This window comes from Schistocerca cancellata, chromosome 2 (assembly GCF_023864275.1).
Source record: "Schistocerca cancellata isolate TAMUIC-IGC-003103 chromosome 2, iqSchCanc2.1, whole genome shotgun sequence".
NCBI classification, from domain to species: domain Eukaryota; kingdom Metazoa; phylum Arthropoda; class Insecta; order Orthoptera; family Acrididae; genus Schistocerca; species Schistocerca cancellata.
In genome coordinates this window covers 928,358,035-928,383,709 of record NC_064627.1, presented here as the reverse complement: position 1 = coordinate 928,383,709, position 25,675 = coordinate 928,358,035, and the positions used below count along the sequence as shown (strand labels likewise).

The window sequence follows — 25,675 nt, the reverse complement described above, 5'->3', positions numbered from 1 at the left end:
TTTTAAAATGGTTAAAATCTTTTACAAATTCATTGTAACTTAAATTTAACCTAAAACTTGATTATCTACAATATTTTTAGTCTCTGCTCCAGTTGTAAGTATACGTAAATTATTGGATGAATCCATTCTTGAGTAAGCAACATAAACTTGCCCAGTAGAGAACATGGTGATCTTGAATCAACTCACAGTACTTAATAGACTGCCCTCATAACCTGTCGAATGTGATGCAGAGCACACAATAATCAATCTAATTATTTTTTAACGCTAAAACTGTAACTCATTACAATGAGTACTATCCATGCTATAAAGGCTGTTTCAATCATCTCCCTTCTGTATTATGATTGTTGCTTCAATGAAATTGCCCAGTTGCCTGAATCTGAATATAGCAGAATCTTTTTCCATTAAACTGTGATATGAAAGTCATTGTGAGCATCATGAATTGGTTAGCAAGTCTGGAAACTAGGGATTTGACTCCAGTATTGCTCTTCTCTCTCTCTCTCTCTCTCTCTCTCTCTCTCTCTCTCTCTTTCTCACACACACACCTACACACACACACACACACACACACACACACACACACACACACACACACACACACAAAACACTCCCCTTAAGACAATATGCCACTCTTTTTCAAACAACCTCATCTCTACAGGAGAAATGTGATCAGGACTAGAAAGCCTAGCAAACTGAAAAATTTGGAATCTGGCACTAATTTCAGTCAGTTTGATTATTTTCACATGTTACTCCCTTCATATCACTAGTTCAACAGTAGTGGTTAAATATCATTGGGATTGTCATGAATGAGCCAATGACTCCAAATGTAGGGGATACAATATTTTAAAAAATAATTTATTATTTTCCCATACCACCACATTCACACCACTATTCATCTGGTGTCCATGGAATCTGCAAACTCAAATGATTTTGTGGTTTATCATCACTTAATCACTGTGTTCTTTGATTTACAGAAAGCAAACTACAGTACTTGGTGCTGTTACTCTACTTTAGTAACAAACTGTTAAGAATGAACACCAGCCGAAACCAATGGTATTGTAAAATCTGGCAATATCCAGTTCATCAATGGTAACTTATAACTCCTAGGATTCTGGAAATATATGTCATGCAAAACCCAACTAAAATTTTTCTCACATGACATAATGAAAGCTTTGGATCAAGGCAGTCAGGTAGATGTAGTATTTCTTGATTTCTGGTATTTAACTCACTAAGACATCTACACTTATTGTGAAAAGTACGACCATATTGTGTATCAAGTGAAATTTGTGACTGAATTGAGGATTTTATGGTGGGGAGGATGCAGCAGGTTATCTTGGATTGATAGTCATCATCAGATGTAGGATTAATTTCAGATGTCCAAGGGATCTATGGTGAAACCCTTGTTGTTCATGTTGTATATTAATGACCCTGTGAACAACATTAAAAGCAACCTCAAACTTTTTGAAGTTGATGCACTTATGTTTAAGGAAGTACCATCTGAAAGAAGCTGCATAAATTTTTAGTCAGATCTTGTAACAATATTAGAAAAGGATAGTTGCTTCTCACCATATAGCAGAGATGCTGAGTCATAGATAGGCACAGAAAGAGACTGTCACAAAAAGAGGTTTCGGACAACAAGCCCTTTGCCAGAAATAGACAACACACACACACACACACACACACACACACAGACACACATATTTGCATGCAAAATGCAACTCACACACACACATGACCATAGCCTCTGGCAGATGAAACCAGACTATGAGCAGCAGCGCATGATGAGAGAGGCAGCCAGGTGGGCTTAGGAGGACACTGGGATGTGGAGGGGGAGGGATGACAGAGTGTGGTAGGGGACGGTGAGTGCTCCTAGCAGGAGCATGCAGGGACATGGTGGAGAGAGGGTAATGCAGCTAGGTGCAGTCAGGACGTTAGACGGAGGGCGAGGGAGAGAGGGCAGGTAGCAGAAAAGAAGAGAACCAGTATTTGTTCTCCCATCTCTCAGACTGTTTGTATCTAACATTTCACAGTCTCTTCAGAACATTACAGTAGAGCTTACATGTATTTCTCTGAGCACATGGAATAAATTCCTTGTGGATAATTCCATGAATTAAAAGAAAAAAGCTACCGTAGACTCACTGTTTCTGCAAACTTGGTATGCTTTTCTGGTGCTGTGGAAAGAGTGGTGTCTTCCATTGTGAAGTTTGTTGTTTTGTTGCAGGTTAATAACTATATACCCAAAGTCCATGGACAGAACATTTGGGTTATCTTCAACTGCTGTTTACAATTCAGTGCACATCTGAAAGTTGCATTTCATCTCGCATACAATTCATCAGCCATAATCCATTGACATCGCCTGGATGAACGTCCAATGGTTTCACAAACATCATGGATTTCCTGTCTTCTATCCTTCTGGAACAGTTCATACACTTTAACAATCATTTCCAGAGTTGTACATGATGACAGCTGGTTCAAATACTTGTCATCCTCCACAGACTCCCAGCCATCTTTAAATCACTTAATCTACCAAAAACCTCCCTTAGCTTTAGGTGGGTTTCAGCTGCAGTTTTGAAGAACTTGAAACAAAACTTAATACAGGTCGTCTGTTCCTTCAAAACACACATTGTGAAATTTGAGATATAGTAGAAAATTGTGTAAATAAATCAACAACACCATTCACACTGAACGACTCACGGTGAAGCCATATGTCAGACTGGCACTTGAAAGATGCAACTAGAAGTACCTAGCAGCAGAAGTGTTTACTGCTGATTGTTTCAGCACAACATTCAAATTCTCAGAAATTTTGTGTAGCATCGTGTGTACCATTCTTGTTTCCATGGAACATCATTGAATTTACTAAAAACAATTGTCCTTGTGATCATTATTTTATTTTTTACTGTTTGTTATATTGTATTACTTTCTATAGTAACTGCATGTTCAAATGTTGGAGCTTACCTGTACTTATTTGAAATTCACGAGAGTATCAGAGCTGTATTGCTGTGCATAATTTCTGTTAAACTCTGTGTATGTTTAACTGTTGTACAGGTGGTGTCCTGGTTTCAAACAAACTTCAAAAAGTTTTCACCTTTACTTTCTAGGCTTACAGATAACTCACCTTTACTGTATGGATCATTACTCTGCATGACATTAATGAAAAACTGCTTTGACTGGACTGGTATACCATGACTCTCACTTATACATACATCACTTACCTTATATGTATTGGCAATATTATTTACAAATATCTCTGAAACTTCATTATTCTTAAATTCTACAAATACCTGATACTCATCATCATCATCATCATCATCATCATCATCATCATTACAATCATAATATTCCTCCAAAATTACTTCATCAACAACATAATTAACAACACAAGTCTCATCTCCATTAACACCTCCATTCATTTGCGATAAGCTACCAGCCTCAGACTTACCAAACTCAGTTATTTCACAGCCCTCATTCATATCTACATAAAAAATACCAACTAGTTCAGATCCAATACAGTCATCACCTGATTTACATACATCAATAACACTATTTTCTGACCAAGAGAAGAAATCATTGGTATATATTATATCAAAATTCTCCTTACTCTTGCATTCTGGTTTGTGACCTGTACCTACATCGCCATAATTAAACATAGTATCCCAAAACTTTTAATCAAAACATAAATGAGAAATCTGATATTCTTTCTGTTCAACTACAGATACCTGTGTCATATCATTAACACTGTTATTATTGTCTTACTGCAAGTGTAAATTAGGGGTCCTGTGCTTGTTGTGTTTCCTCGCCCCAAAACTGTGGATCTACATTGAGGCAGATTGCCATTTCCTGAGTAGTTACCTCTACGATTGTTTCTCTTATTAAATTGCCCATGGCTATCCCCATTATTCCTGTTTTGCTGAATTCAAAATTTCTGTCACTATTAACATTGTGATCATGATAGAAGTTACCATTATCTCTGTTTCTGTAGTACTCCATTGTGATTTCTATCAGTCCAATTGTTACGGTACATACTTCTTTCTACTGCCCTATACAGCCTGTCAACATATTGTAAAAACTGTTCAAGGCAATTGTCAGATCTGTGCACTAAATGCTACTGTTATCTTTCTGGTAATCTCCTGTTAAGTGCATAAATCAACGTAATTTCATCAAATGTTTTGCCAAGGTGTGTTAATTTCTTAAGTTGAATCTTACAAAACTCTTTCATTACCGTCCCTATTCATATAATTAGAACCATTCAAAAATTCACTTTTATTTCTCCCCTGTTGAGCTTCCAACCAAATTTTATTAAATTTTTTTTTTCAAAACTTTAATATGTTTCCCACTGACTTAAATTTAAATTTACCCATGAGAGAGCTTCGCCTTCAACGCATCTTTTAACAGATTTAATTTTTTGATAGTCACTCATGTCTGAAATAAAACTCTCTCTACAGTGGTGCAGAAAATCCACTGGATGTAAATTGTCTGATGGAAAGCTTTTGATTGGAGTGCTGGACCAAGCAATGCCATTGTTTGAATACAGATTTTTGTGAATGCAATTTTCCTGAACTGCTGGATTTTTTTTAATGTAAAAGATTTACTTTAGTTTGCATATTGTTTTCAGCACTTGAAATTTTTTTATCTACAGTTTTAAAGTTTTTTTTCCATTTTTTCCGCTATGGCCTTCTGTTCAACTCTGACATCATTAACATCCTTTGACTGTTTTGCAGATTTGGCAATTATCTCATTTTCCAAAGCAATAAATTTATTTTCTAAGTCATCAGTTTCATTCACATATTTTTATCCCTCTGACAACCCATTATTATCATTAAATGCACTAAATTTTCTATTGTTATCTGTCTTCATTTCCTCTAGTTTTGCCAAAATCAACTGCAAAACATCAGTTTTTACAGTTTCTTTGCTGACTACAATTTTACTCGGTTCAAACATGTCCTGGCTGGGTCCTACAGCTTTCACTTCTACATCACTACTACCCTCGTCTCTATTCATTTTGTTAATAATCACATGAGTCCACAAACAAATTAATTTCACATATAGTTTGTACTTATCTTTCCTTTTTGAAGTCTCTTGTTGTAGATGTAAAGTCCTCTTTCAATTGATCCGGACCGTCATTGTTGCTGATACTACATCATTGTTGATATGATTTTGTTGGGCAGTCCATGGTCTTCTTTCTTTGTGTGAGTGTAAATTCATTTATATATCAACTGCAAATGGCATAAATCACTTTCCCTTCTTCTGCAACAGACAAAACTTCATTATCAGGCAACTGATCCTGGATGACGCCCACACTTGTAATCTTACCCCTCCCTCACATCATTTGTTGATTGTCACTCACTTCAAAATTAACTCTTTTAATAAGCTTCAAGAGGAGTAAGACTTGAATAAACTTTTTACTTATCTTCTTTTCTCATAGTTGGCTCCAGTTCTTCACATCTAGCGTTTGATTCTTGAAGCTGAAATTTTTTATATTACTATCATGGTTCTAATTGGCGTAATAACTACTGAAGAATTGTGTGTCTTTATCTTGATTTTTATTTTGCCACATTTTTCTATATCAGACTGTCTTTACAATTTCCACCTCAAAACTGAAAACTACATTGTTATTGCCAGAATTAAAAACACGACCAATCACATCAGAGGCTTGCCCACTACAAAGTCATTCTGTGGTACTAACAATATCCCAACGAGTTTAAAAACTTTCTTTACAAATGACTGTCTATTAATTTCTATTATTATTTTATAAATGAATCCATAAACAAATTTAATAATTAGCTTCAGACTGTGTAATTAATAATAGGAACTTTAGGTGTCCAGATATTTCGAAATTTTAAATGTTTCTAAAAGAAGAGTAATTTTAACTGTACATTCAGAGTTAGTACATGTCAATTGTAATGACAAAAATAAAGTAAGTTCTTTTTATACATTTTAGCCTGAAATATAATACATGTTGTACAAAATCATATGAAATGCTTTTAAAAAAACTGCTGAGATAGTATTAACCTGTTTAAAAGGTGTACTTATTTTTAGTATTGATGACTTCTGTTGAAGAAAAGTGATACTAGAGGAGGATGTCCCTTTACAGCCTCCATGAATCCATGACCTTGCAGGGGCAACAGTCTGGGCGATTGACCGATCTGGCCTTGTAACATTAACCAAATGTCCTTGCTGTGCTGGTAGTGTGAATGGCCGAAAGCAGGGTAAAATACAGCCATAATTTTCCCTGAGGGCATCCAGCTCTACTGTATGGTTAAATGATGCTGGTGTCCTCTTAGGTAAAATATTCCAGAGGTAAAACAGCCCCCCATTTGGATCTCTGATTGGGGACTACTCAGGAGAATGTCATCATCAGGAGAAACAAAACTGGCATTATGTGGATTGGAGCATGGAATGTTAGATCCCTTAACTGGCAGGTAGGTGAGAAATTTTTATGTTGAACTTAGATATAATGGGAAATGGCGAAGTTTGGCAGCAGGAGAAACACGACATCTGGTCAAGTGAATACAGGATTATAAACACAAGGTCAGACAGGAGTAATGCAAGAGTGGGTTTAATAATGAGTAAGAAAATTGGAATGTGGGTAAGCTAAGGTGAACAGCATAGGGAATGCATCATTGCAGCCGAGATAGACATGAAGTCCATGCCTACCACAGTAGTGCACATTTATATGCCAATCAGCTCCACAGATGATGAAGAGACTTCAAATGTATGATAAGATAAAAGAAATTATTCAGATAGTTAAAGGAGATGAACATTTAATTGTGATGGGGACTGGAATTTTATAGTAGTAGAAGGAAGAGATGGAAAAATAGTAGGTGAACATGGACTGGGGGAAAGGACTGAAAGAGGAAGCCACCTGGTAGAATTTCGCACAGAGCATAATTTAAACATTGCTAACCCTTGGTTTAACCATAAAAGAAGATTGTGTACATGGAAGAGACCTGGAGGCACTGGAAGTTTTCAGATTCATTATATAATGGTTAGACAGAAATTTGGGAACCAGATTTTAAATTGTAAGACATTTCCAGGGCAATATTTATACTTTGACCACAATTTATTGGTTATGAACTGTGAAATAAAACTGAAAAAAATTAGATGAAGGTAGAAAATTAAGGAGATGAGACCTGGATAATCTGAAAGAAGCAGAGGTTGTTGAGAGTTTCAGAATGAGCATTAGACAACAACTGATTAGAACAGGGAAAAGGAACATAATAGAAGATGAATGGGTAGCTTTACAAGATGAAATAGTGAAGGCAGCAGAGTATCAAATAGCTAAAAAGACAAGGCCTAGTAGAACTTCTAGGATAACACAAGACATATTGAATTTAATTTATGAGAGGAGAAAATTTAAAAATGCAGCAAATGAAGTAGGTGAAAGAGAATACAAATATTTAAAAAAAATGAGATTAATAGGAAGTACAAAATGGCTAAGCAGGAATGGCTAGATGAAAACTGTATGGTTTTAGAGGCACATATCACTAGGGGGAAGATAGAGACCACCTACAGGAAAATTAAAGGGGCCTTTGGGGAAAAGAGAAGCAGCTGCATGAATATCAAGAACTTAGATGGTAAACCAGTCCTAAACAATGAAGGAAAAGCTCAAAAGTGGAAGGAGTATATAGAGGATTTATACAAGGGAGATGAACTTGAAGGCAATATTATAGAAAGGGACGTGAACATAGATGAAATGAGATGGGAGATATGATACTGTGAGAAGAATTTGACAGAGTTCTGAAATATCTAAGTCAAAACAAGGCACAAGGGTAGACGATATTCCATCAGAACTACTGACAGCTTTGGGAGATCCAGCTATGACAAAACTCTTCCATCTGGTGTGCAAGATGAATGAGACAGGTGAAATACCCTCATATTTCAAGAAGAATATAGTAATTCCAATTTCAAAGAAAGCAGTTGCCGAAAGGTGTGAAAATTATTGAGTTGTCAGCTTAATAAGTCATCATTTGCAAAATACTAACATGAACTCTTTACAGAAGTATGGAAAAACTTATGTATGCCATCCTCGGGGAAGATCAGTTTGGAATCCAGAAATGTATAGAAACATGCAAGACAATACTGACCCTGCAACCTATGTTAGAAGATAGGTTAAGGCAAGACAAATCTATGTTTTTAGCATTGGTAGGCTTTGAGAGCATTTTTGACAATGTGGACTGGAATACTCTCTCTAAAATTCTGAAGGTAACAGGTGCATAACAGAGGGAGTAAAAGGTTATTTACCACTTATACAGAAACCAAATTGTAGTTATAAGTGTTGAGTGGTATGGAAAGGAAGCTGTGGTTGAGAAGGGAGAGAGAGAGTACTGTAGTCTATCTCTGATGTTGTTCAATCTGTACACTGAAGAAGCAGTAAAGGAAACAAAAGAAAAATTTAGGGTAGTTATTAAAATTCAGGGAGAAGAAATTAAAACTTTAAGGTTTTCCGATGACATAGTAATTCTGTCAGAGACAGCAAAGAACATGGCAGGGCAGTTCAGCAAAATGGACTGGTCTTGAAAGGAAAATATAAGATGAACGTTAACAAAAGCAGAGCCAGTATTATCTAATGTAGTTGAATTAAATGAGGGGATGCTATGAGATTAGGAAATGAGACACTTAAAGTAGTAGATAAATTTTGCTGTTTGGTCAGCAAAATAACTGATGTTGGCAGAGGTAGAGAGGATCTAAAATGTAGACTCGCAATGGCAAGAAAACCATTCCTGAAAAAGAACAATTTGTTAACATTGAATATAGATTTAAATGTTAAGAAGTCTTTTCTGAAGGTATTTGTATGGAGTGTTGCCATGTATGGAATTGAAACATATACAGTATACAGTTTAGACAAAAAGAGAATTGAAGCTTTCAAAATGTGGTGCTACAGAAGAATCCTGGAGATTAAATGGGTTGAACATGTAACTAATGAAGAGGCACTGAATAGAATTCAGCAGACAAGAAATTTAGGGCACAGCTTGATCAAAAGAATGGATCAGTTGGTAGGACACATTCTGAGACATCAAGGGATCACCAATTTAGTTTTGGAAGGAACTGTGGGGGGGGGGGGGGGGGCAAAAATCATAGAAGGAGACCAAGAGATGAATACAGTATGCAGGCTCAGAAGGATGTAGTTTGCATTAGTTATTTGGAGATGAAGAGGCTCACACAGGATACAGTAGCATGGAGAGCTGCATCAAATCAGTGTTTGGACTGCAGACCACAGCAGCAGCAACACAGATACTTAATGTTGCTCTTAGTCCACAGCAACACAGTTTCACATACTTATGATTATGTCCAGATAAATAGAAACCATAGTCTGTGATGATGACATTGACATGAGACAATAATGCATTTAAAATCATGCAGTCAAGGAAGTAATAGTTACCATTACTAACAAGCTTGGCCAGCTAAACTTTATCTTCACCTGAATTTAAACTAGACAGTGTATACTACATCAAGATTTATTGCACTATATCAGATTTATTTGAGCGAAAATCCAGGAATTTTCTTGTCTCTCATTAAACTGACAGTGTACTTTATGCTGTAATATTATTTACACAACTTGGATTACTAGAAAATGAACTCTTCATAAACCAGAATGTCACCGACAATCAATTAAGCTAAAGACAAAAACTTTTTCATCTTTTGCAAGGACTTAATCTAACATAATGCTAAAATCAGCTTATATGTTTAATTATATGGCCCATACTGGACCATACTATAGATGCTGACACTGTTATTTTTTCATAGCAATGCAAACACAACACTAAACTCCACAAGCAGTGATTACAATCATCTAGGTATTACTTGCATGCACTTATTACTTCATACCAGGTCAGAGGAAGGCAACAGAAACCACTTCCTCAGTGACTTTTCCAAATGATTCGTGCTTTGTTACCAATATTCTTAGACTTAGCATGGAACCAAAGCTGACTAGGATGGCATACATACAAGGAGTGGTCATAAAGTTTTGATTATCCCTTCAGAAAAATCAATATGCTATCCTTCTCTGCATATGGGGGTTCATCCATATATATTAGCAATGATCTAGACTTAAAGTTTTCTGTTCTTGAAGTTAGTGACCTATGCATTAAAGGTGTTTTTAAAGCAGCTGCTTTTATTATACCTAGTATACAGCTCATAACTGTGTCTTTATATCACACTCCTGAAAGTAATGTAGAACAATTTATAGAATGTTTAGAAAAACTTGTGATCAGTATACAAAAATATACTAAATACAAAATTTTAATCTTTGGGGATCTAAACATAGACATTAGGAAAATGACAGCCAGAAATGTTAATTTAGTAAACATGTTAAGATCCTATAATCTCTATTGTGCTAATGAAAGTCCTACAAGGCACTCCTCCTGTCTTGACAATCTAATAACAAATGTATACAAATGTGATTTTGAGCTAGGCTTATTTAATGTTGATTGCCTGTCAGACCATAGAGGTATATGGGTGAAACTAATTACTAAAAAACCAAAAGAAGACGAGGAACAAACTCAGTGTGTCAGACTATCTACAGACACAAATATTAGCAAGTATAGAGAAGAACTTAAGTCTATAGATTGGAATACTGTTATACATTCCTCCAGAAATGTTGATGAAGCCTTCAGCACATTCCTCAAAATCATTTCTGAAATCTTCCACACATGCTGTCCACTGGTTAAAAAACAAAAAAGTTAGGAAACCTAGCCACTCAACTTTACAGAAGTGGTTTTCACCCCAATTACAAAAACTGAGACTATTGGTAATTACTTGTCACGATAAGGTCAAAAAGGGAGCAGTAGATAAAGAAACTTACAAAAACCTGAAAAGAAGATATAGATCTGAAATTAAAATAGCCAAGTGTAAGGCAAATGGTGATTTCATTAAAAAATCCCACAAAAAATGTAAGGATGCATAGAAAGTAATAAAAGCAGAGCTAGGTATGGATATAAACTACAAAGACAACACAAATGCTGCTAACGTCACTGCTGATGATTTCAATCACTTTTTTGTCAACTCTGCCAATCTTAGCCTTCCAACCCACAGCAACCAGAATTCCAATTCAACACATACACCTATTTCTCACCCCATATCTGGCAGAAATTTTCAACAAAACATTACAAACATAGTGTCAGCTTGTAAATGGAGAGAAGTACAAGTAACTGATATAATTAAAGCAACATCTAAATTAGGATACTCTAGATCTGAAGATGTGTATGGCCTGACAAACTATGTAATTAAAAAAGTTGTAGATCTCATAACATATCCTCTTTGCATACTGATAAACTGGATGCACTCGAGTGGACACTTTCCAGACTGTCTCAAAAAAACAGTTGTCATACCATTATACAAAAAGGGTGACTAGTCCTGTATCAATAATTATAGACCAATTTCACTTGTGCCTATTCTCTCAAAAATAATAGAACATTGCATACTGCAGCAATTATGCATACACCTATCAGACAATAATATATTAAATGATTCTCATTATGGATTCAGGTCAAACTTATCAACAGTCAAAGCAGTTGAAAACCTTATCTCTTTTGTACTAAGCGCATTTGAGTCAGAACTATCTGCTGAAGCCATTCTAATTGACTTGAGCAAGGCTTTCGACTCAGTTAACCACAAATTATTATTAGATAAACTGTGTTGCTATGGAATCAAACACTTGGAACTCTCACTAATTGAATCATACCTCAGCAATAGAAAACAAATAGTAAAGCATAATGACCAACAGTCACAGACTTTAAGTATAAAACGAGGTGTTCCTCAGGGCTCAGTGCTTGGCCCTCTACTATTTATATTGTTTGTAAATGACTTTCCAAACAACTTACCATGTAAATCTATCCTCTATGTTGATGACACAACATTAGCTAATTCTGGAAAGGATATAAACATATTGAAGGAGGAAAGTGAACAGCGTCTCAAAATATCTAATATCTGGTTTAAAGCTAATGACTTATCTATGAACCATGAAAAGACTTTCAAGATAATCTTCAGTTTATCAAACAGTAACATGGAGTTATCATCTGTTTAACTACTAGGAATACACATTGACTCAAAATTAACTTGGGACACACATACAGATTATGTATGTCAAAAGCTATCACGAGTTATCTACCTACTAGCCAAACTACACACATATGTTACCCTAGATTTATTGCTTCAGTCATACTATGCCTTCTTTCATTGCCATCTACAATATGGCATTCTTTTATGGGGTAACTCTCCAGGAGCCAAAAAAATTTTCACTTGGCAGAAGAAAGGAATTAGACGTTTTTACGGAATCACTGACAACAAGACCTCATGTAGACCTTATTTTAGAGACTTAAAAATTCTCACAGTCCCATCTCTTTACATATATTGTTGCCTATTAAACATAAAAGAAAACTTAAACCACTACACTATAAGGAAATCAGTTCATCAACACAATACTCGACAAACAAATATGATTGATATACCCACAACCAGGCTTAAGAAAACCCAATCTAGCTATGAATACATAGGCATAAAATTATTCAACACTTTACCCGTACAGGCTCAATTGGTTTCAATGGATATTTTCAAAACTAAAACCAAAGTGTGGATGAAGAAAAATACTTTCTACAGTGTAGAAGAATTTCAGAATAGTTGTAAAGATGATCTAATTTATTGATAAACTAAGGCTTACTGTTATGTATAATTATGGATGTAGAGGCAGCTAGCTATAAGCTAATAAGGTACAACACTGTCTTTTTTTTCCATGTAATATTTTTGTTATATGAAACATAATGTACAAATAGCTATAATACTTCTGACAACATTGATTGCATGTTAATGCTGATAAATTATGGCTTACTGTTATGTGTGGATCTAGGTGTAGAGGCTGTTGTAAGCTAATAGTTTACAACATTGCTATATTTTTACCATGTAATATTTTGGTATGTAAAACATAATGTACAAATAGCTGTAACTCTTCTGACGACATCGATTGCATGTTAATGCTGAAAGATGGATAAAATAAATAAATAAATAAATATTCACCCTTAACTGTAACACATTTTTTCCCAATCCTGGATGACTGGGGGATCCTTGATTGTTAATGTTTGTATTTTGGGTATTCAGTAGCCTAAAAATTCCACCTCAAAAATCACCTCACTGTCATTCAGGAAATGTTTGCTATTCAGTGGTAAAGGCAAAGTGACTTGGTGCCTTATCAGGTGAATATGAGAGATGAACCAAGATTTGATAGCTTAAAGAAGCAGCATGTGTACCTGTGCACTGTGCAGAATGACCTAGGCTGACCTAGGCTGATGTTGTGGAGCAAAAACACCACCTTGGACAGTTCCCAGCAATGGTTCATCTTGACATCCTCCCTTCAACTTGTCAGGAGATTTGCATGCTCCTTTGATAGTTTGTCTCTTGTGAGCATATTCTGTTAGCACAACACCATGGAAGCTCCTTGTCCAATGACAGTTGAGTCCTCACCTTATTTGGTGGAGGTTAATCCACATGTTTCCACTGGTTGCTATGCTCCTTTGTTCCAGGGTCATAGTGATGCACACAGCATTTGTCTACGGTGATTAGTCAGCTAAAGATAGCTGTATTGGCTTAAAACAGATGCAATATTTCAACTGCTTCCTCAGCCCAGCAGGCTCTCTGAACAGGTGTCAACAGTTGTGAAACCTGGTGGACAGCAAGCTTTGTAATGTTCAAAATATTGTGTAAGATGTTGAAAATAGATCAAAGACATTTTCATTTTTTTCACTGTCACCTTGATTGTGACATGCTGTTCTTGAGCACCAGGGCCTCTAATTCTCTTGCAGTTTGTGGTTTTCACAAAGAGATGTTCTACCACTTGGTTCGTAGCCATTCTAATTTGTTTGACATGATGCACTTTTGCCTTAGATTTCCAACAATTCTGCATGGATTTTTGCAGAATTCCCCTTCAAATGCAGAAAACAAATTATCAGATGACACTCCACTTTATCAATGGACTGCATCAATTTTTTTTTAATTTTTTGTTTTGTTTTGGTTTCTCTAATGGCTTGTTGCAGATTCAGTTTGCACCAGGACTGCAAACATGTATATGCATACTAAAAAAAAATTAATTATGTGACTTTCATTTCTAAGTGCCAATTAAAATCTTATGAGTATCCCCCTAAATTCTGTTTTCAAATTCTCTGACATAACTTTCTTGACTGAAGCAGATTTTCCAGAATGTGTATAGAAGAACCCATTGTTCCCTTATTCTCATGTGGAGCACTGTCTGTGCACATTCTCAAAGCTTATGTTTGGCATGTAGAGGTGCAGATTGGTAAATTAATTATATCTGGGATAAGCATTATAAATAAAAATATTTGTTTTATATTTTGCTTTCAATCACTTTTATACAGGATGACTGAGCTGCTCCTAGTAGTGTCATCTTACACAGCCCTAATGTTACATCTGTCCTTCAGACATCATGCACAAGATTTTCATGTTCTCTCCCTTGCTCTGTGAAAACTATTAGTCATACATAAAAAATGAGTTGAACGTTCTCACTGGAGACCCTGGAGACCAAAATTTTTGAGTTATTAAAAAAAAAATACTAATGTGATCTTCAAACACACCTCCATCACCACACTCATCCCTCACGAGTCAGGATTTCTATTACATTGTTTGTGGCACTCTCACCTACCACTGTTCAAAAATTTCCGAGTGCATGAACTATTTCTAATATCTGACAATTTTTCGTCTCTATGGATTTGGCTAATATTCAGCAATTTTTGGTCTCAATTGATTTAGCCATTATGCTACAAGCATAGTTGATTGTTTCATTAGTAGTATTAATTTAGCGTGACCGTGAGGATAATGGAAGAATACCGACTTTTGTAAACCTTTTGCTAAAGCTAATTATGTTGACAGTTCGATCCAAACTTAATCGTTACAACACAGTACTTTGGAACCAGAAGGCCTGACAAATACAACAACATATTTTTTTTTATATTTGTTGTTAAAATTCGCAAACTTGTATGGTAAAATTTACACAAATGTCTGTTTTAAAATTGGTAGGTTGCTGACTACACCCTTGGTGTAATACAACCAGACAATTAAGACCAAGAAAGGTTGAATTCAGAAAATAATTCATGCAGTTGGAAATTTTTGTATATTTGTGCCATGAACAGCATACCAAGAATCCCGACTGGTGGGGGCTGAGTGTGGAAGTCCCCGGTGTGTTTGAAGGTCACTTTTGTATGTTTTTCTTGAATAACTCAAAAATAGTGGCCTCTAGCAACAATGTATCCCAATACAATACAATACAATACAATACTTCACACAATAAACTGTATTTGAATACTGGCAATGTGTTTATTCTTAAATTCAGTATTTTGAAAGAACTACTAAATCCTTCCCAACAAGCTCATGTTAGCAATTATGCCAATATCTCCTGTAATTTAGGTGTTTTCTGTGATTATTCAATTTTTCCCAGCATACTTCATGATGAAAGAATTCACGGGTAAATATCTGGGTGTTAGTGTCCAATGGGCACAATATTTTGGCAAGCGACCACGTTGCCATCATCAGGTGTGCTGACGAACTGACCGCCGAGGTGCCGGCTGTGGCAACCCCCCACCCTCCCCCTCCAATACAGCATCCATTCCATTCATGGTTTGCACCCAGGGGCATGTTCCGGCACTGTCTTCATAGTATCTCTGCCTGTTCTCGAAGCCAGTTTGTGGTGGTATGTCTTCTTTCTCCTTTTAATCAGATTCAAAGTGAGTTCCCAGCCATTACTAAGGATGTAACCAATATCTCAATTGATCAGTGGTTCCCATACTCGAATCTTGATAGATTCTTTAATGACACAGTCCTAGTATTTGGACATCTGTGTCAGAACCTTCATCTGGTTATAGTTCATTCTGTATAATTATGAGATTCAATGTGCAGCAACTGCCAACTTGTTAGGCTGCTGGAGTCTGGTGTGCCATTGATGTTGTTGGCAATGATCATCAATAGTAAGCACGGTTTGACCTATTTAAGTCAAGCCAAATTTGCAGGGGATCTGGTAGACTCTGAATTTCCATAGTCTGGGATCATTCTTGACATTACCAAGCAGTGCCTGTGTCTTAATTGGTGAGCAGAAGACAGTCTTCGCTTGATGTTTTAGAAGAATTCAACTTATCTTACCAGATAAAGTGCCACAGAATGGAATAAATGCTATATCCCCATCGTGCTGGGTTTTCTGTTCTGTTTCCTCCAGTTGTACAGTCAGTGTGGGATGCAGAGCACTCTGGATTTACTTCCTTGTGTAGCTGTTTTTCTAGAAAACCAACCTCTAATGTTCATGTTCCATGGTAAACTTGATTTTGGACTCTAACCTGGCTGTTCACCCATGAACTCTTTCGTTATGTGATTGCTATTTACATATTGTTTCCTTTTGTCTAATAGCCATTGCCAAACACATAAAAGGCACATCATGGTTCCAAAAAAGTAAATCTACCAAACCCACTATCTTAAGCCTAACAAAATATCTTATAGTTGATGGAAATACTACAAAAGAATACATTGCTACTCACCATATAGCAGAGATGCTCAGTCACAGATAGGCACAACAAAAAGACTGTCAAACAAGTAATTTAAAGGCCAAAATAAGCACATTTATGTTGACATATGATACAGCACAGTGGCTCATATAGAAAGATGTAATTATCTGTCTAAAACAATTATGTTTGTGGTGTTCACAAACAGAGCAAATTACATAGATATATTCATAGATGAAACAAGATGGGAAGAGGTAAGTTCTATAAATTTTTTTGGAATTACATTTGATGATAATCTCCAGTGGAGGCAAATTATAGACAATGTCTGCTGTAAATTAAGCACTATTATATTTATTATCAAGGACCTTGCATATTATGCTAACAAATAACTTCTATCTACAGTATCCATGGTCTTTTAGACCCATACTTACAGTACTGAATTAATGTTTGGAGAAACTCCAGCAGCAACATTAAAAAATAATTGTTATAGGCTAATTGCTGAAAAAGTCCCTTGGGACCATCTAGAATAAAAAACAAACTGAACATCAGAACTGTCTTTCATAATCTAAAAGTATTGACATTTCCATCTTTTTACAAATACTGAATAATATTTCATAACTCTGCGGCACTATATAAATTCATATAACATGAGAAATCAAGGCCAGCTGAGAAGTATACCACACAGACCGAGAGCTGCTGGGAAAGGTCCTCAATAGTCAAGTGTACAACTGCTAAAGCATCTTCCTACAGGTCTAAAGGACAGTATGAGTTAACTGCTAAAGGATTATTAAATGGGAAAAAGAATTTTATAATGTAGAGGAGTATTTATGTAAAGAATAAGGAATGTCATTATTACATGCATTTATGTAAGGCAATAACTTGAATATATTGTATGTATCATCAGTATGTGTATTCCATAGTGAAAGAGTGTATAAACAAATTGAAAACTTAAATATTAATGGAGGGAAAAATGTATGCACCATTACTATCATTATTACCAGTTCCATGTTTTAAACTAAAATATGTAGGGTATTTTAGAATATTAGATTAAATTGGCTTGTCCTATGTTATAATTGCACACTCTGTACATTTAATCAATTAGGATCAAATAAAAATTAGTCAATTAATCAATTAAGTTCCAGTAATCATTACTACAATGAGAATATGTTCTTTCACACCATGTTACCCAAACTTTTTGTTAAGTTTATTAACTAATTAATTAGTTCATAATATGAAATAAATTCTAATGAAGGATGTCAGTCATTCTAGTACAGTAATACTGATTTAGTTTCTGCGCCCATCATTTTCTTTTTTTCTGTTTTTTTAGAAATGTTATAGATATCTAGACCTTTCTAGCTTTAACAATGTTGCTCTTGCTCTGAACTTACAGCTTGGTATGAAGACTATGTTTGATCCATGTAAAGCAGATCTCACAGGTATAAGTGACTCACAACCCGGCCTTGTTGTTAGCCGCATCTTGCACAAAGCTTTCATAGAAGTAAATGAGGAAGGCACTGAAGCTGCAGCAGCAACTGGTATGTAGATCTCTACATATACACTACTGGCCATTTAATTTGCTACACCATGAAGATTATGTGCTACAGACACAAAATTTAACCAACAGAAAGAAGATGCTGTGGTATGTAAATGATTAGCTTTTCAGAGCATTTACAAAAGGTTGTCGCAGGTGGCAACACCTACAACGTGCTGACATGAGGAAAGTTTCCAACCCTATTTCTTATACACAAACAGAAATTGACCAGCACTGCCTGGTGAAACATTGTTGTGATGCCTCATGTAAGGAGGAGAAATGCTTACCATCACGTTTCTGACTTTGATAAAGTTTGGATTGTAGCCTATAGTGATTGCGGTTTATCGTATCGTGAAATTGCTGCTCATGTTGGTTGAGATCCAGTGACTGTTGGCAGAATATGGAATAGGTGGGTTCAGGAGGGTAACATGGAACGCCATGCTGGATCCCAATGGCACCGTATCGCTAGCAGTTGAGATGACAGCCATCTTATCCGCATGGCTGTAACGGATAGTGCAGCCATGTCTCAATCCCTGAGTCAACAGATGGGGACGTTTGCAATCCTTCCAAACAATCTGCATGAACAGTTTGTTGATGTTTGCAGCAGCATGGACTATCGGCTTGGAGACTGTGGCTGCAGTTACCCTTGATGCTCATCACAGACAGGAGCGCCTGCTATGGTTTACTCAATGACAAACCTGGATGCACAAATGGCAATACATCATTTTTTCGATTGAATCGAGGCTCTGTCTACAGCATCATGATGGTCGTATCCATGTTTGGTGACATCGCGGTGAACGCACATTGGAAGCATGTATTCATCATCGCCATACTGGCGTATCACCCAGCGTGATGGTATGGGGTGCCATTGGTTACACGTCTCGGTCACCTCTTGTTCACATTGACGGCACTTTGAACAGTGGACATTACATTTCAGATGTGTTATGACCCGTGGCTCTACCCTTCATTTGATCACTGCGAAACCCTACATTTCAGCAGGATAATGGACGACCACATGTTGCAGGTGCTGTATGGGCCTTTCTGGATACAGAAAATGTTTGACTGCTGCCCTGGCCAGAACATTCTCCAGATCTCTCACCAATTGAAAATGTTTGGTCAATTGTGGCCGAGCAACTCGCTCATCACAATACGCCAGTCACTACTCTTGATGAACTGTGGTATTGTGTTGAAGATGCATGGGCAGCAGTACCTGTACACGCCATCCAAGCTGTGTTTGACTCAATGCCTAGGCATATCAAGGCTGTTATTACGGCCAGAGGTCGTTGTTCTGGGTACTGATTTCTCAGGATCTATGCACCCAAAATGCGTGAAAATGTAATCACATGTCAGTTCTAGTGTAACATATTTGTCCAATGAATACCTGTTTATCATCTGTATTTCTTCTTGGTGTAGCAATTTTAATGGCCAGTAGTGTGCTTTTGTGTGTTGTGACCATTCGGTTGAGGAGGGTCAGTGACAGCATGCGGTATAAAGATGTTGTCAAACAATGGATACTGCAGAATGAGGTTTTCACTCTGCAGCATGTGTGCACTGATATGAAACTTCCTGGCAGATTAAAACTGTGTGCCAGACTGAGACTCGAACTCAGGACCTTTGCCTTTTGCGGGCAAGTGCTCTACCAACTGAGCTCCCCAAGCACAACTCACGCCCTGTCCTCACAGCTCTACTTTTGCCAGTACCTCGTCTCCTACCTTCCAAACTTTGCAGAAGTTCTCCTGCGAACCTTACAGAACTAGCCTTCCACATCAAACGCTCCCTTCCCTACAGCCTAGGTATTCGTGGCAAACGTATTTGCTCCAGTGACGAATCCCTCAACAATTTCAACAATAACCTGACCAGTGCTTTCCTCTCCCGCAACTATCCTGCAGACCTTGTCCACCAACAGATCTCCCGAGCAATACATTCCTCCCCATCCAAGAACAATGTTCCTATCCCCAGACCACACAGAAGCATCCCCCTTGTCACCCAATATTATCCTGGCCTCGAATACATCAACAAATTACTCTGCCAGGGATATGACTTTCTCAAGTCAAGCCCTGAAATGAGATCATCCCTTGACAATATTCTCCCCACGTCACCCAGAGTTGCCTTTCATCACCCTCCTAACCTTCATAACATCCTTGTTAAACACTACAATATTCCCAGACCACCTTCTCTACCCAGCGGTTCCTACCCCTGTAACCGACCCCACTGCAAAACCTGCCCCATGCATCCCCCCACAACCACCTACTCCAGTCCCGCTACTGGTAAAACATACACAATTCAAGGCAGGGTCACATTTGAAACAACACATGTCATTTATCAGCTGACATGCCTGCACTGCACAGCCTTTTACATCGGTATGACGACAACTAAACTGGCTGAGTGCATGAAGAGGCAAAGACGAACTGTCCGCCTAGGAGATGTCCAATACCCAGTAGCAGAGCATGCCGTCCAGCATAATTCTAGGGACCTAGGAACCTGCTACAATGTACATGCCATTTGGCTTCTCCCACCCAACACCAGTCCCTCAGAACTGCGGAGATGGGAATTTGCACTCCAACACATCCTTTCATCCTGCCATCCCCCTGGACTGAACCTACGTTAACCAACCTCACTCCCATTTACTCTTCAGTCTTCTCCTTTTCCCCTCTCCTTTTTAGCCATTCACACATCTTTTCATCCTACATAGTTGTGTTTATCTTTCCGAAAGCTGGGAATGAACATTTTATGTTCTGTTTTGTGAATCTATCGGCTGTACTGAGCTCTGGTAAGTACTGGCCAGCCCCTCTATCTCTTTGTTAGTGTTTGTTTCACATCTTAATATGAGATCTTCCATTAATCATTTAGATCACCTATATGGCCCACATTTCTCATTGTTTTCTGCCTTTTGTTAGCTATCACTTACATCTGTCATCTAAACACTTTCTCTTCTTCAGTGTTATATATTTTCGTCACCAACTGTGCTAGTTTCATTTCCCTCCCTCCAATTATCTTCTTCTGTTTATAGTCCACTTCTCTTTATTTATTTAACATTTCATAGTTTTAACGTTTGTTATACGCTGTTTTCCAGCCAACAATCACCGCCAACAATCTTTTCCACACCTACCAGTATCATCTATTTTCGTCGATTTCTTGTTGCTGGCGATACTTTGTGCCATTGGCTATCTTTCTCTGCCATAGGAAAATTTTTTGGGACATTTTTACGCCAGCCATGATCTTTGCGCCACCCGCGATCTTTTTTGCGCCACACGCGATCTTTTTTGCGCCACTCGCGATCTTTTTTGCGCCACCCGCGATTTTTTTTTTTTTTTTTATACTTGCTTGGTCTGGTCAACCTTTATCCATACTTTTCTTATTTAGTGGTATTCCTTTGGTATTGAACATTACCAACAGATTTCATTCTCTTTCTCATCCTTCCCTCCTTGTTTTATTCCTTCTTATTATTACTATTTTAACTTTAGTTATTTAAGTTCCCCACCCACCAATTACCCACAATGTACCCTAATCCTATACCACATTATTTACATTCATTCCGGAAACATGCATTCACCCTAGCCAAACTGCAATCCCACATACTTTTCCTCTGGTCCTGCTTAACCTTTGGAATTACCCCTAAAGGACTTACCTTAAAAATTCCCATCTCTGGGTGCAATCCCTCCTTCCACCGTTCTCTCCTGGACTTCCATAACCTTCAATCCTTAGCCCTTACCCAACTTGTCCTGAATCTCTACATTACTTCATGTAACCACCACTCCCAACAGCTCCTATCTCTCTTCAATGTCCTCCACCTCTCAAACCCCTGCTAGGAGAACACACTCAGGAACATCATCCTAGAAGCCAGCTGTAAACTTGAGTTCCATGCCACACACCACCTGAAAAAACTATCCACAGTGCTAGTGCAACACCTAAGAAGTGGGGTCCCTCTCCCTATCCCTCACAACCACCAACCACAATAGCACCTTCAACAACCCCCCCCCCCCCCATAGCCAACAAACCTAGCCTAGCCACACTCCTCAATATCCCAATCCCAGCACATACCCCACACAGATCAAATCTCAACTATAACCGCAGTCAAATGCCACATATCACCAGTCCCAATTCAGTTCTAAACCTCTCATCCAGATCCCTCTCTCCTCCAGAGACACCTGTTCTATCAAAAGGCTTAGGCTTTAGCCCCACGCCTAAATTCAACCACACTGCTTTGGTTAAAGATCTCCTCTCATTCACCTGGAACCTCAACTGGAAATATCACTTCACCACCCAAACACAGCCCCCAAATACTAAACCCAGTGTTGAACCCTGTCTAGAACAGTTTCAACCACCTTCCCAAAGGGATCCTCCTCCCCTCCCTCAAAACCATCCCTTGCAGACATCTCAGGAATTCCTCACATCCAGTGTTACCTCCCAGTCCTTCTTGAAGAACATCCCGACCACCCCCAACATCACCCCAGCTGAATCCTGTACCATTAAGGAGCTGAAAACAAAATGCTCTATTGTCATCCTCCCAGCAGATAAAGGCTCCACAACTGTGGTACTTGACTGTGTGGAGTATGTGGCAGAAGGACTGTATGTGGCAGAAGGACAGCGTCAACTCTCCGACACCTCAACCTACAAAGCTGTTACCCAGGATCCCATTCCCTCCATCCAGACTGAGCTGCAGAAAATCCTAAAAATCCAAGGTCCCTCACAAGGCCTCACAACGGCTTCCATAGACCTATTCACTCCACCTGAGCCATGTACCCCTACCTTCTACCTATTACCCAAAATCCACAAAGAGAACCATCCTGGCCATCCAATTGTGGCAGGCTTCAAAGCCCCAACAGAACGTATCTCAGCTCTGGTAGACCAACACCTCCAACCTATCACCTGCAGACTCCCATTCTACATCAAAGACACAAACCACTTCCTAGAATGCCTCAAATCCATTCCCATTCCCCTCCCACCTGAAGCCTTTCTTGTCACCTTAGATGCTACATCCCTTTACACAAACATCCCACATACCCATGGTCTCTCTGCCCTTGAACACTACCTCTCCCAGCGCCCACCCGAAGATCTTCCAAAAACCTCGTTCCTTATCACACTTACCAACTTCATCCTCACCCATAATTACTTCACTTTTGAGGGCCAGACCTACAAACAAATCAGGGGAACGGCCATGGGAACCAGGATGGCTCCGTCCTATGCCAACCTCTTCATGGGCCGCATGGAGGAGACTTTCCTGAAGACCCAACAGCTGCTTCCCCTGACCTGGTATAGGTTTATAGATGACATCTTTGTGGTCTGGACTCATGGTGAAGAAACACTCCTTAATTTCCCCCATAACCTCAACTTCTTTTCGAATCTGAATTTCACCTGGTCCTTCTCCAAAACCCAAGCCGCCTACCTGGATGTTGACCTTCATCTCGTTGAAGCTCACATGCACACCTCTGTCCACATCAAACCCACACAAGAAACAACAGTACCTTCACTTTGATAGCTGCCATCCATTCCACATCAAATGCTCACTTCCCTACAGCCTAGGTATTCGTGGCAAATATATCTGCTTGTGACGAATCCCTCAACAATTTCAACAATAACCTGACCAGTGCTTTCCTCTCCCGCAACTATCCTGCAGACCTCATCCACAAACAGATCTCCCAAGCAATATATCCCTCCCCTTCCAACAACAATGTTCCTACCCCCAGACCACACAGAAACATCCCCCTTGTCACCCAATATTATCCTGGCCTCGAATACATCAACAAATTACTCCGCCAGGGATATGACTTTCTCAAGTCAAGCCCTGAAATGAGATCATCCCTTGACAATATTCTCCCCACACCACCCAGAGTTGCCTTTCGTCACCCCCCTAACCTCCGTAACATCCTTGTCAAACGCTACACTATTCCAAGACTACCTTCTCTACCTAGCGGTTCCTACACCTGTAACCGACCCTGCTGCAAAACCTGCTCCATGCATCCCCCCACAACCACCTACTCCAGTCCCGCTACTGGTAAAACATACACAATTCAAGGCAGGGCCACATGTGAAACAACACATGTCATTTATCAGCTGACATGCCTGCACTGCACAGCCTTTTACATCGGTATGATTACAACTAAACTGGCTGAGCACATGAACGGGCACAGACGAACTGTCCACCTAGGAGATGTCCAATACCCAGTAGCAGAGCATGCCGTCCAGCATAATTCTAGGGACCTAGGAACCTGCTACAACATATGTGCCACTTGGCTTCTCCCACCCAACACCAGTCCCTCGGAACTGTGGAGATGGGAACTTGCACTCCAACACATCCTTTCATCCCGCCATCCCCCTGGATTGAACCTACGTTAACCAACCTCACTCCCATTTACTCTTCAGTCTTCTCCTTTTCCCCTCTCCTCTTTAGCCATTCACGCATCTATTCATCCTACATAGTTGTGTTTATCTTTATACTATACACCTCTTTACTTCTGTATGTATCCTCTTTGGTTTGAAGCTGGCACAGTACTTAACAGTAGAATATCTTTGGCTTCCCTCTGACAACCATGCCTCCATCCTTGATACCCTCCCTGTTTACCTTTCCCTGTTGCTTCATAACCTGGGTTGTCAGTAACTGAATCCACTTTCCCTTCTTCCCTTTTTTCCCCTCTCTCCTCCTTGATGATGGAACAAAGTTCCGAAAGCTAGGAATGTAAATTTTATATTCTGTTTTGTGAATCTATCAGCTGTACTGAGCTTAAATTTGTTTTTTCAGTTTTAACTAATTACCATTAACATAAACCTGCATTTTCATAAAAGAGTAAGGTTGGCCCTATGTTTTAAAGAATATAACACCAGATCTAATTTTGTGCTTAGTTTTAGGTATGTAATTAATTTCCTAATTTATTTTGACTATTCCTCATTAGTACTTTCATTATAGGGTGAAATCAGTTATTTTTATGTAACTTAAATTCTATTATTGACGTATAAACAAAAACAAATTCTGTATTAATTATAAACATTTGGAGGAACAACTAATAGTATAACTAAAGGATCTATTTGACTCTATTCGGAAACATGTTAGCAAAGCCAGTCCTTAATTAATTCCAAAGTAATTAACAGTTTTGTAAAAAGTATTTTTTGCCTAATGATGTATGTTAATTTCATCATTTAAACGAATAATTCGGCCTAACTCTTGTGGTAGATGAAACTGTTAAAAAGGACCAATTTTTCAATGTATTCAGTTAATTTAATGTGTTAAGTTTTAATTGTAATTTTTGTAAATTAAACTTTGAACAATTTGTAGTTTCAGCACCTATCATTGTGATGATATATTAGGGCCCAATTTTTGGTCACGAGACAGTCTGTCCACGGTCGAGTTTCAGACAAGAAACCTGTATTGGTTATAGCAACAACAATACTTCAAATTAATTGTGGAATAAGTGTTAAGCAATTAGGCCATGTGTAAAAACAATGACTATGTCTGCTCCATATGTACCTTTCTATTCTTCAAGAACTGTGAACTTTGTGCTTAGGTTTTTACTGCTTGTGGATGTTCAATAGCAAACAATTGTAGCAGTATGTGGATGTTCACTTGTTAACTATTAATGAGGGTTATGTGAAGTTAGAACAATAGTGCACTGGCCACATATAGCTGTGTATTATTGGGGGGTTGTGAAAAGTGAAAGTAAAAGAC

General features: G+C 38.1%; 1 protein-coding gene across 1 annotated transcript in view; it reads left to right on the top strand.

Moving 5' to 3' along the window:
- Positions 1-25,675, top strand: part of LOC126162880 (serpin B6-like) — a 282,449-nt gene that overhangs the window by 211,241 nt on the left and 45,533 nt on the right. The window contains exon 7 of the mRNA XM_049919674.1: positions 17,875-18,019. Within this exon, the coding sequence (XP_049775631.1) occupies positions 17,875-18,019 (145 nt within the window). The remainder of the gene's footprint in view (positions 1-17,874; positions 18,020-25,675) is intronic.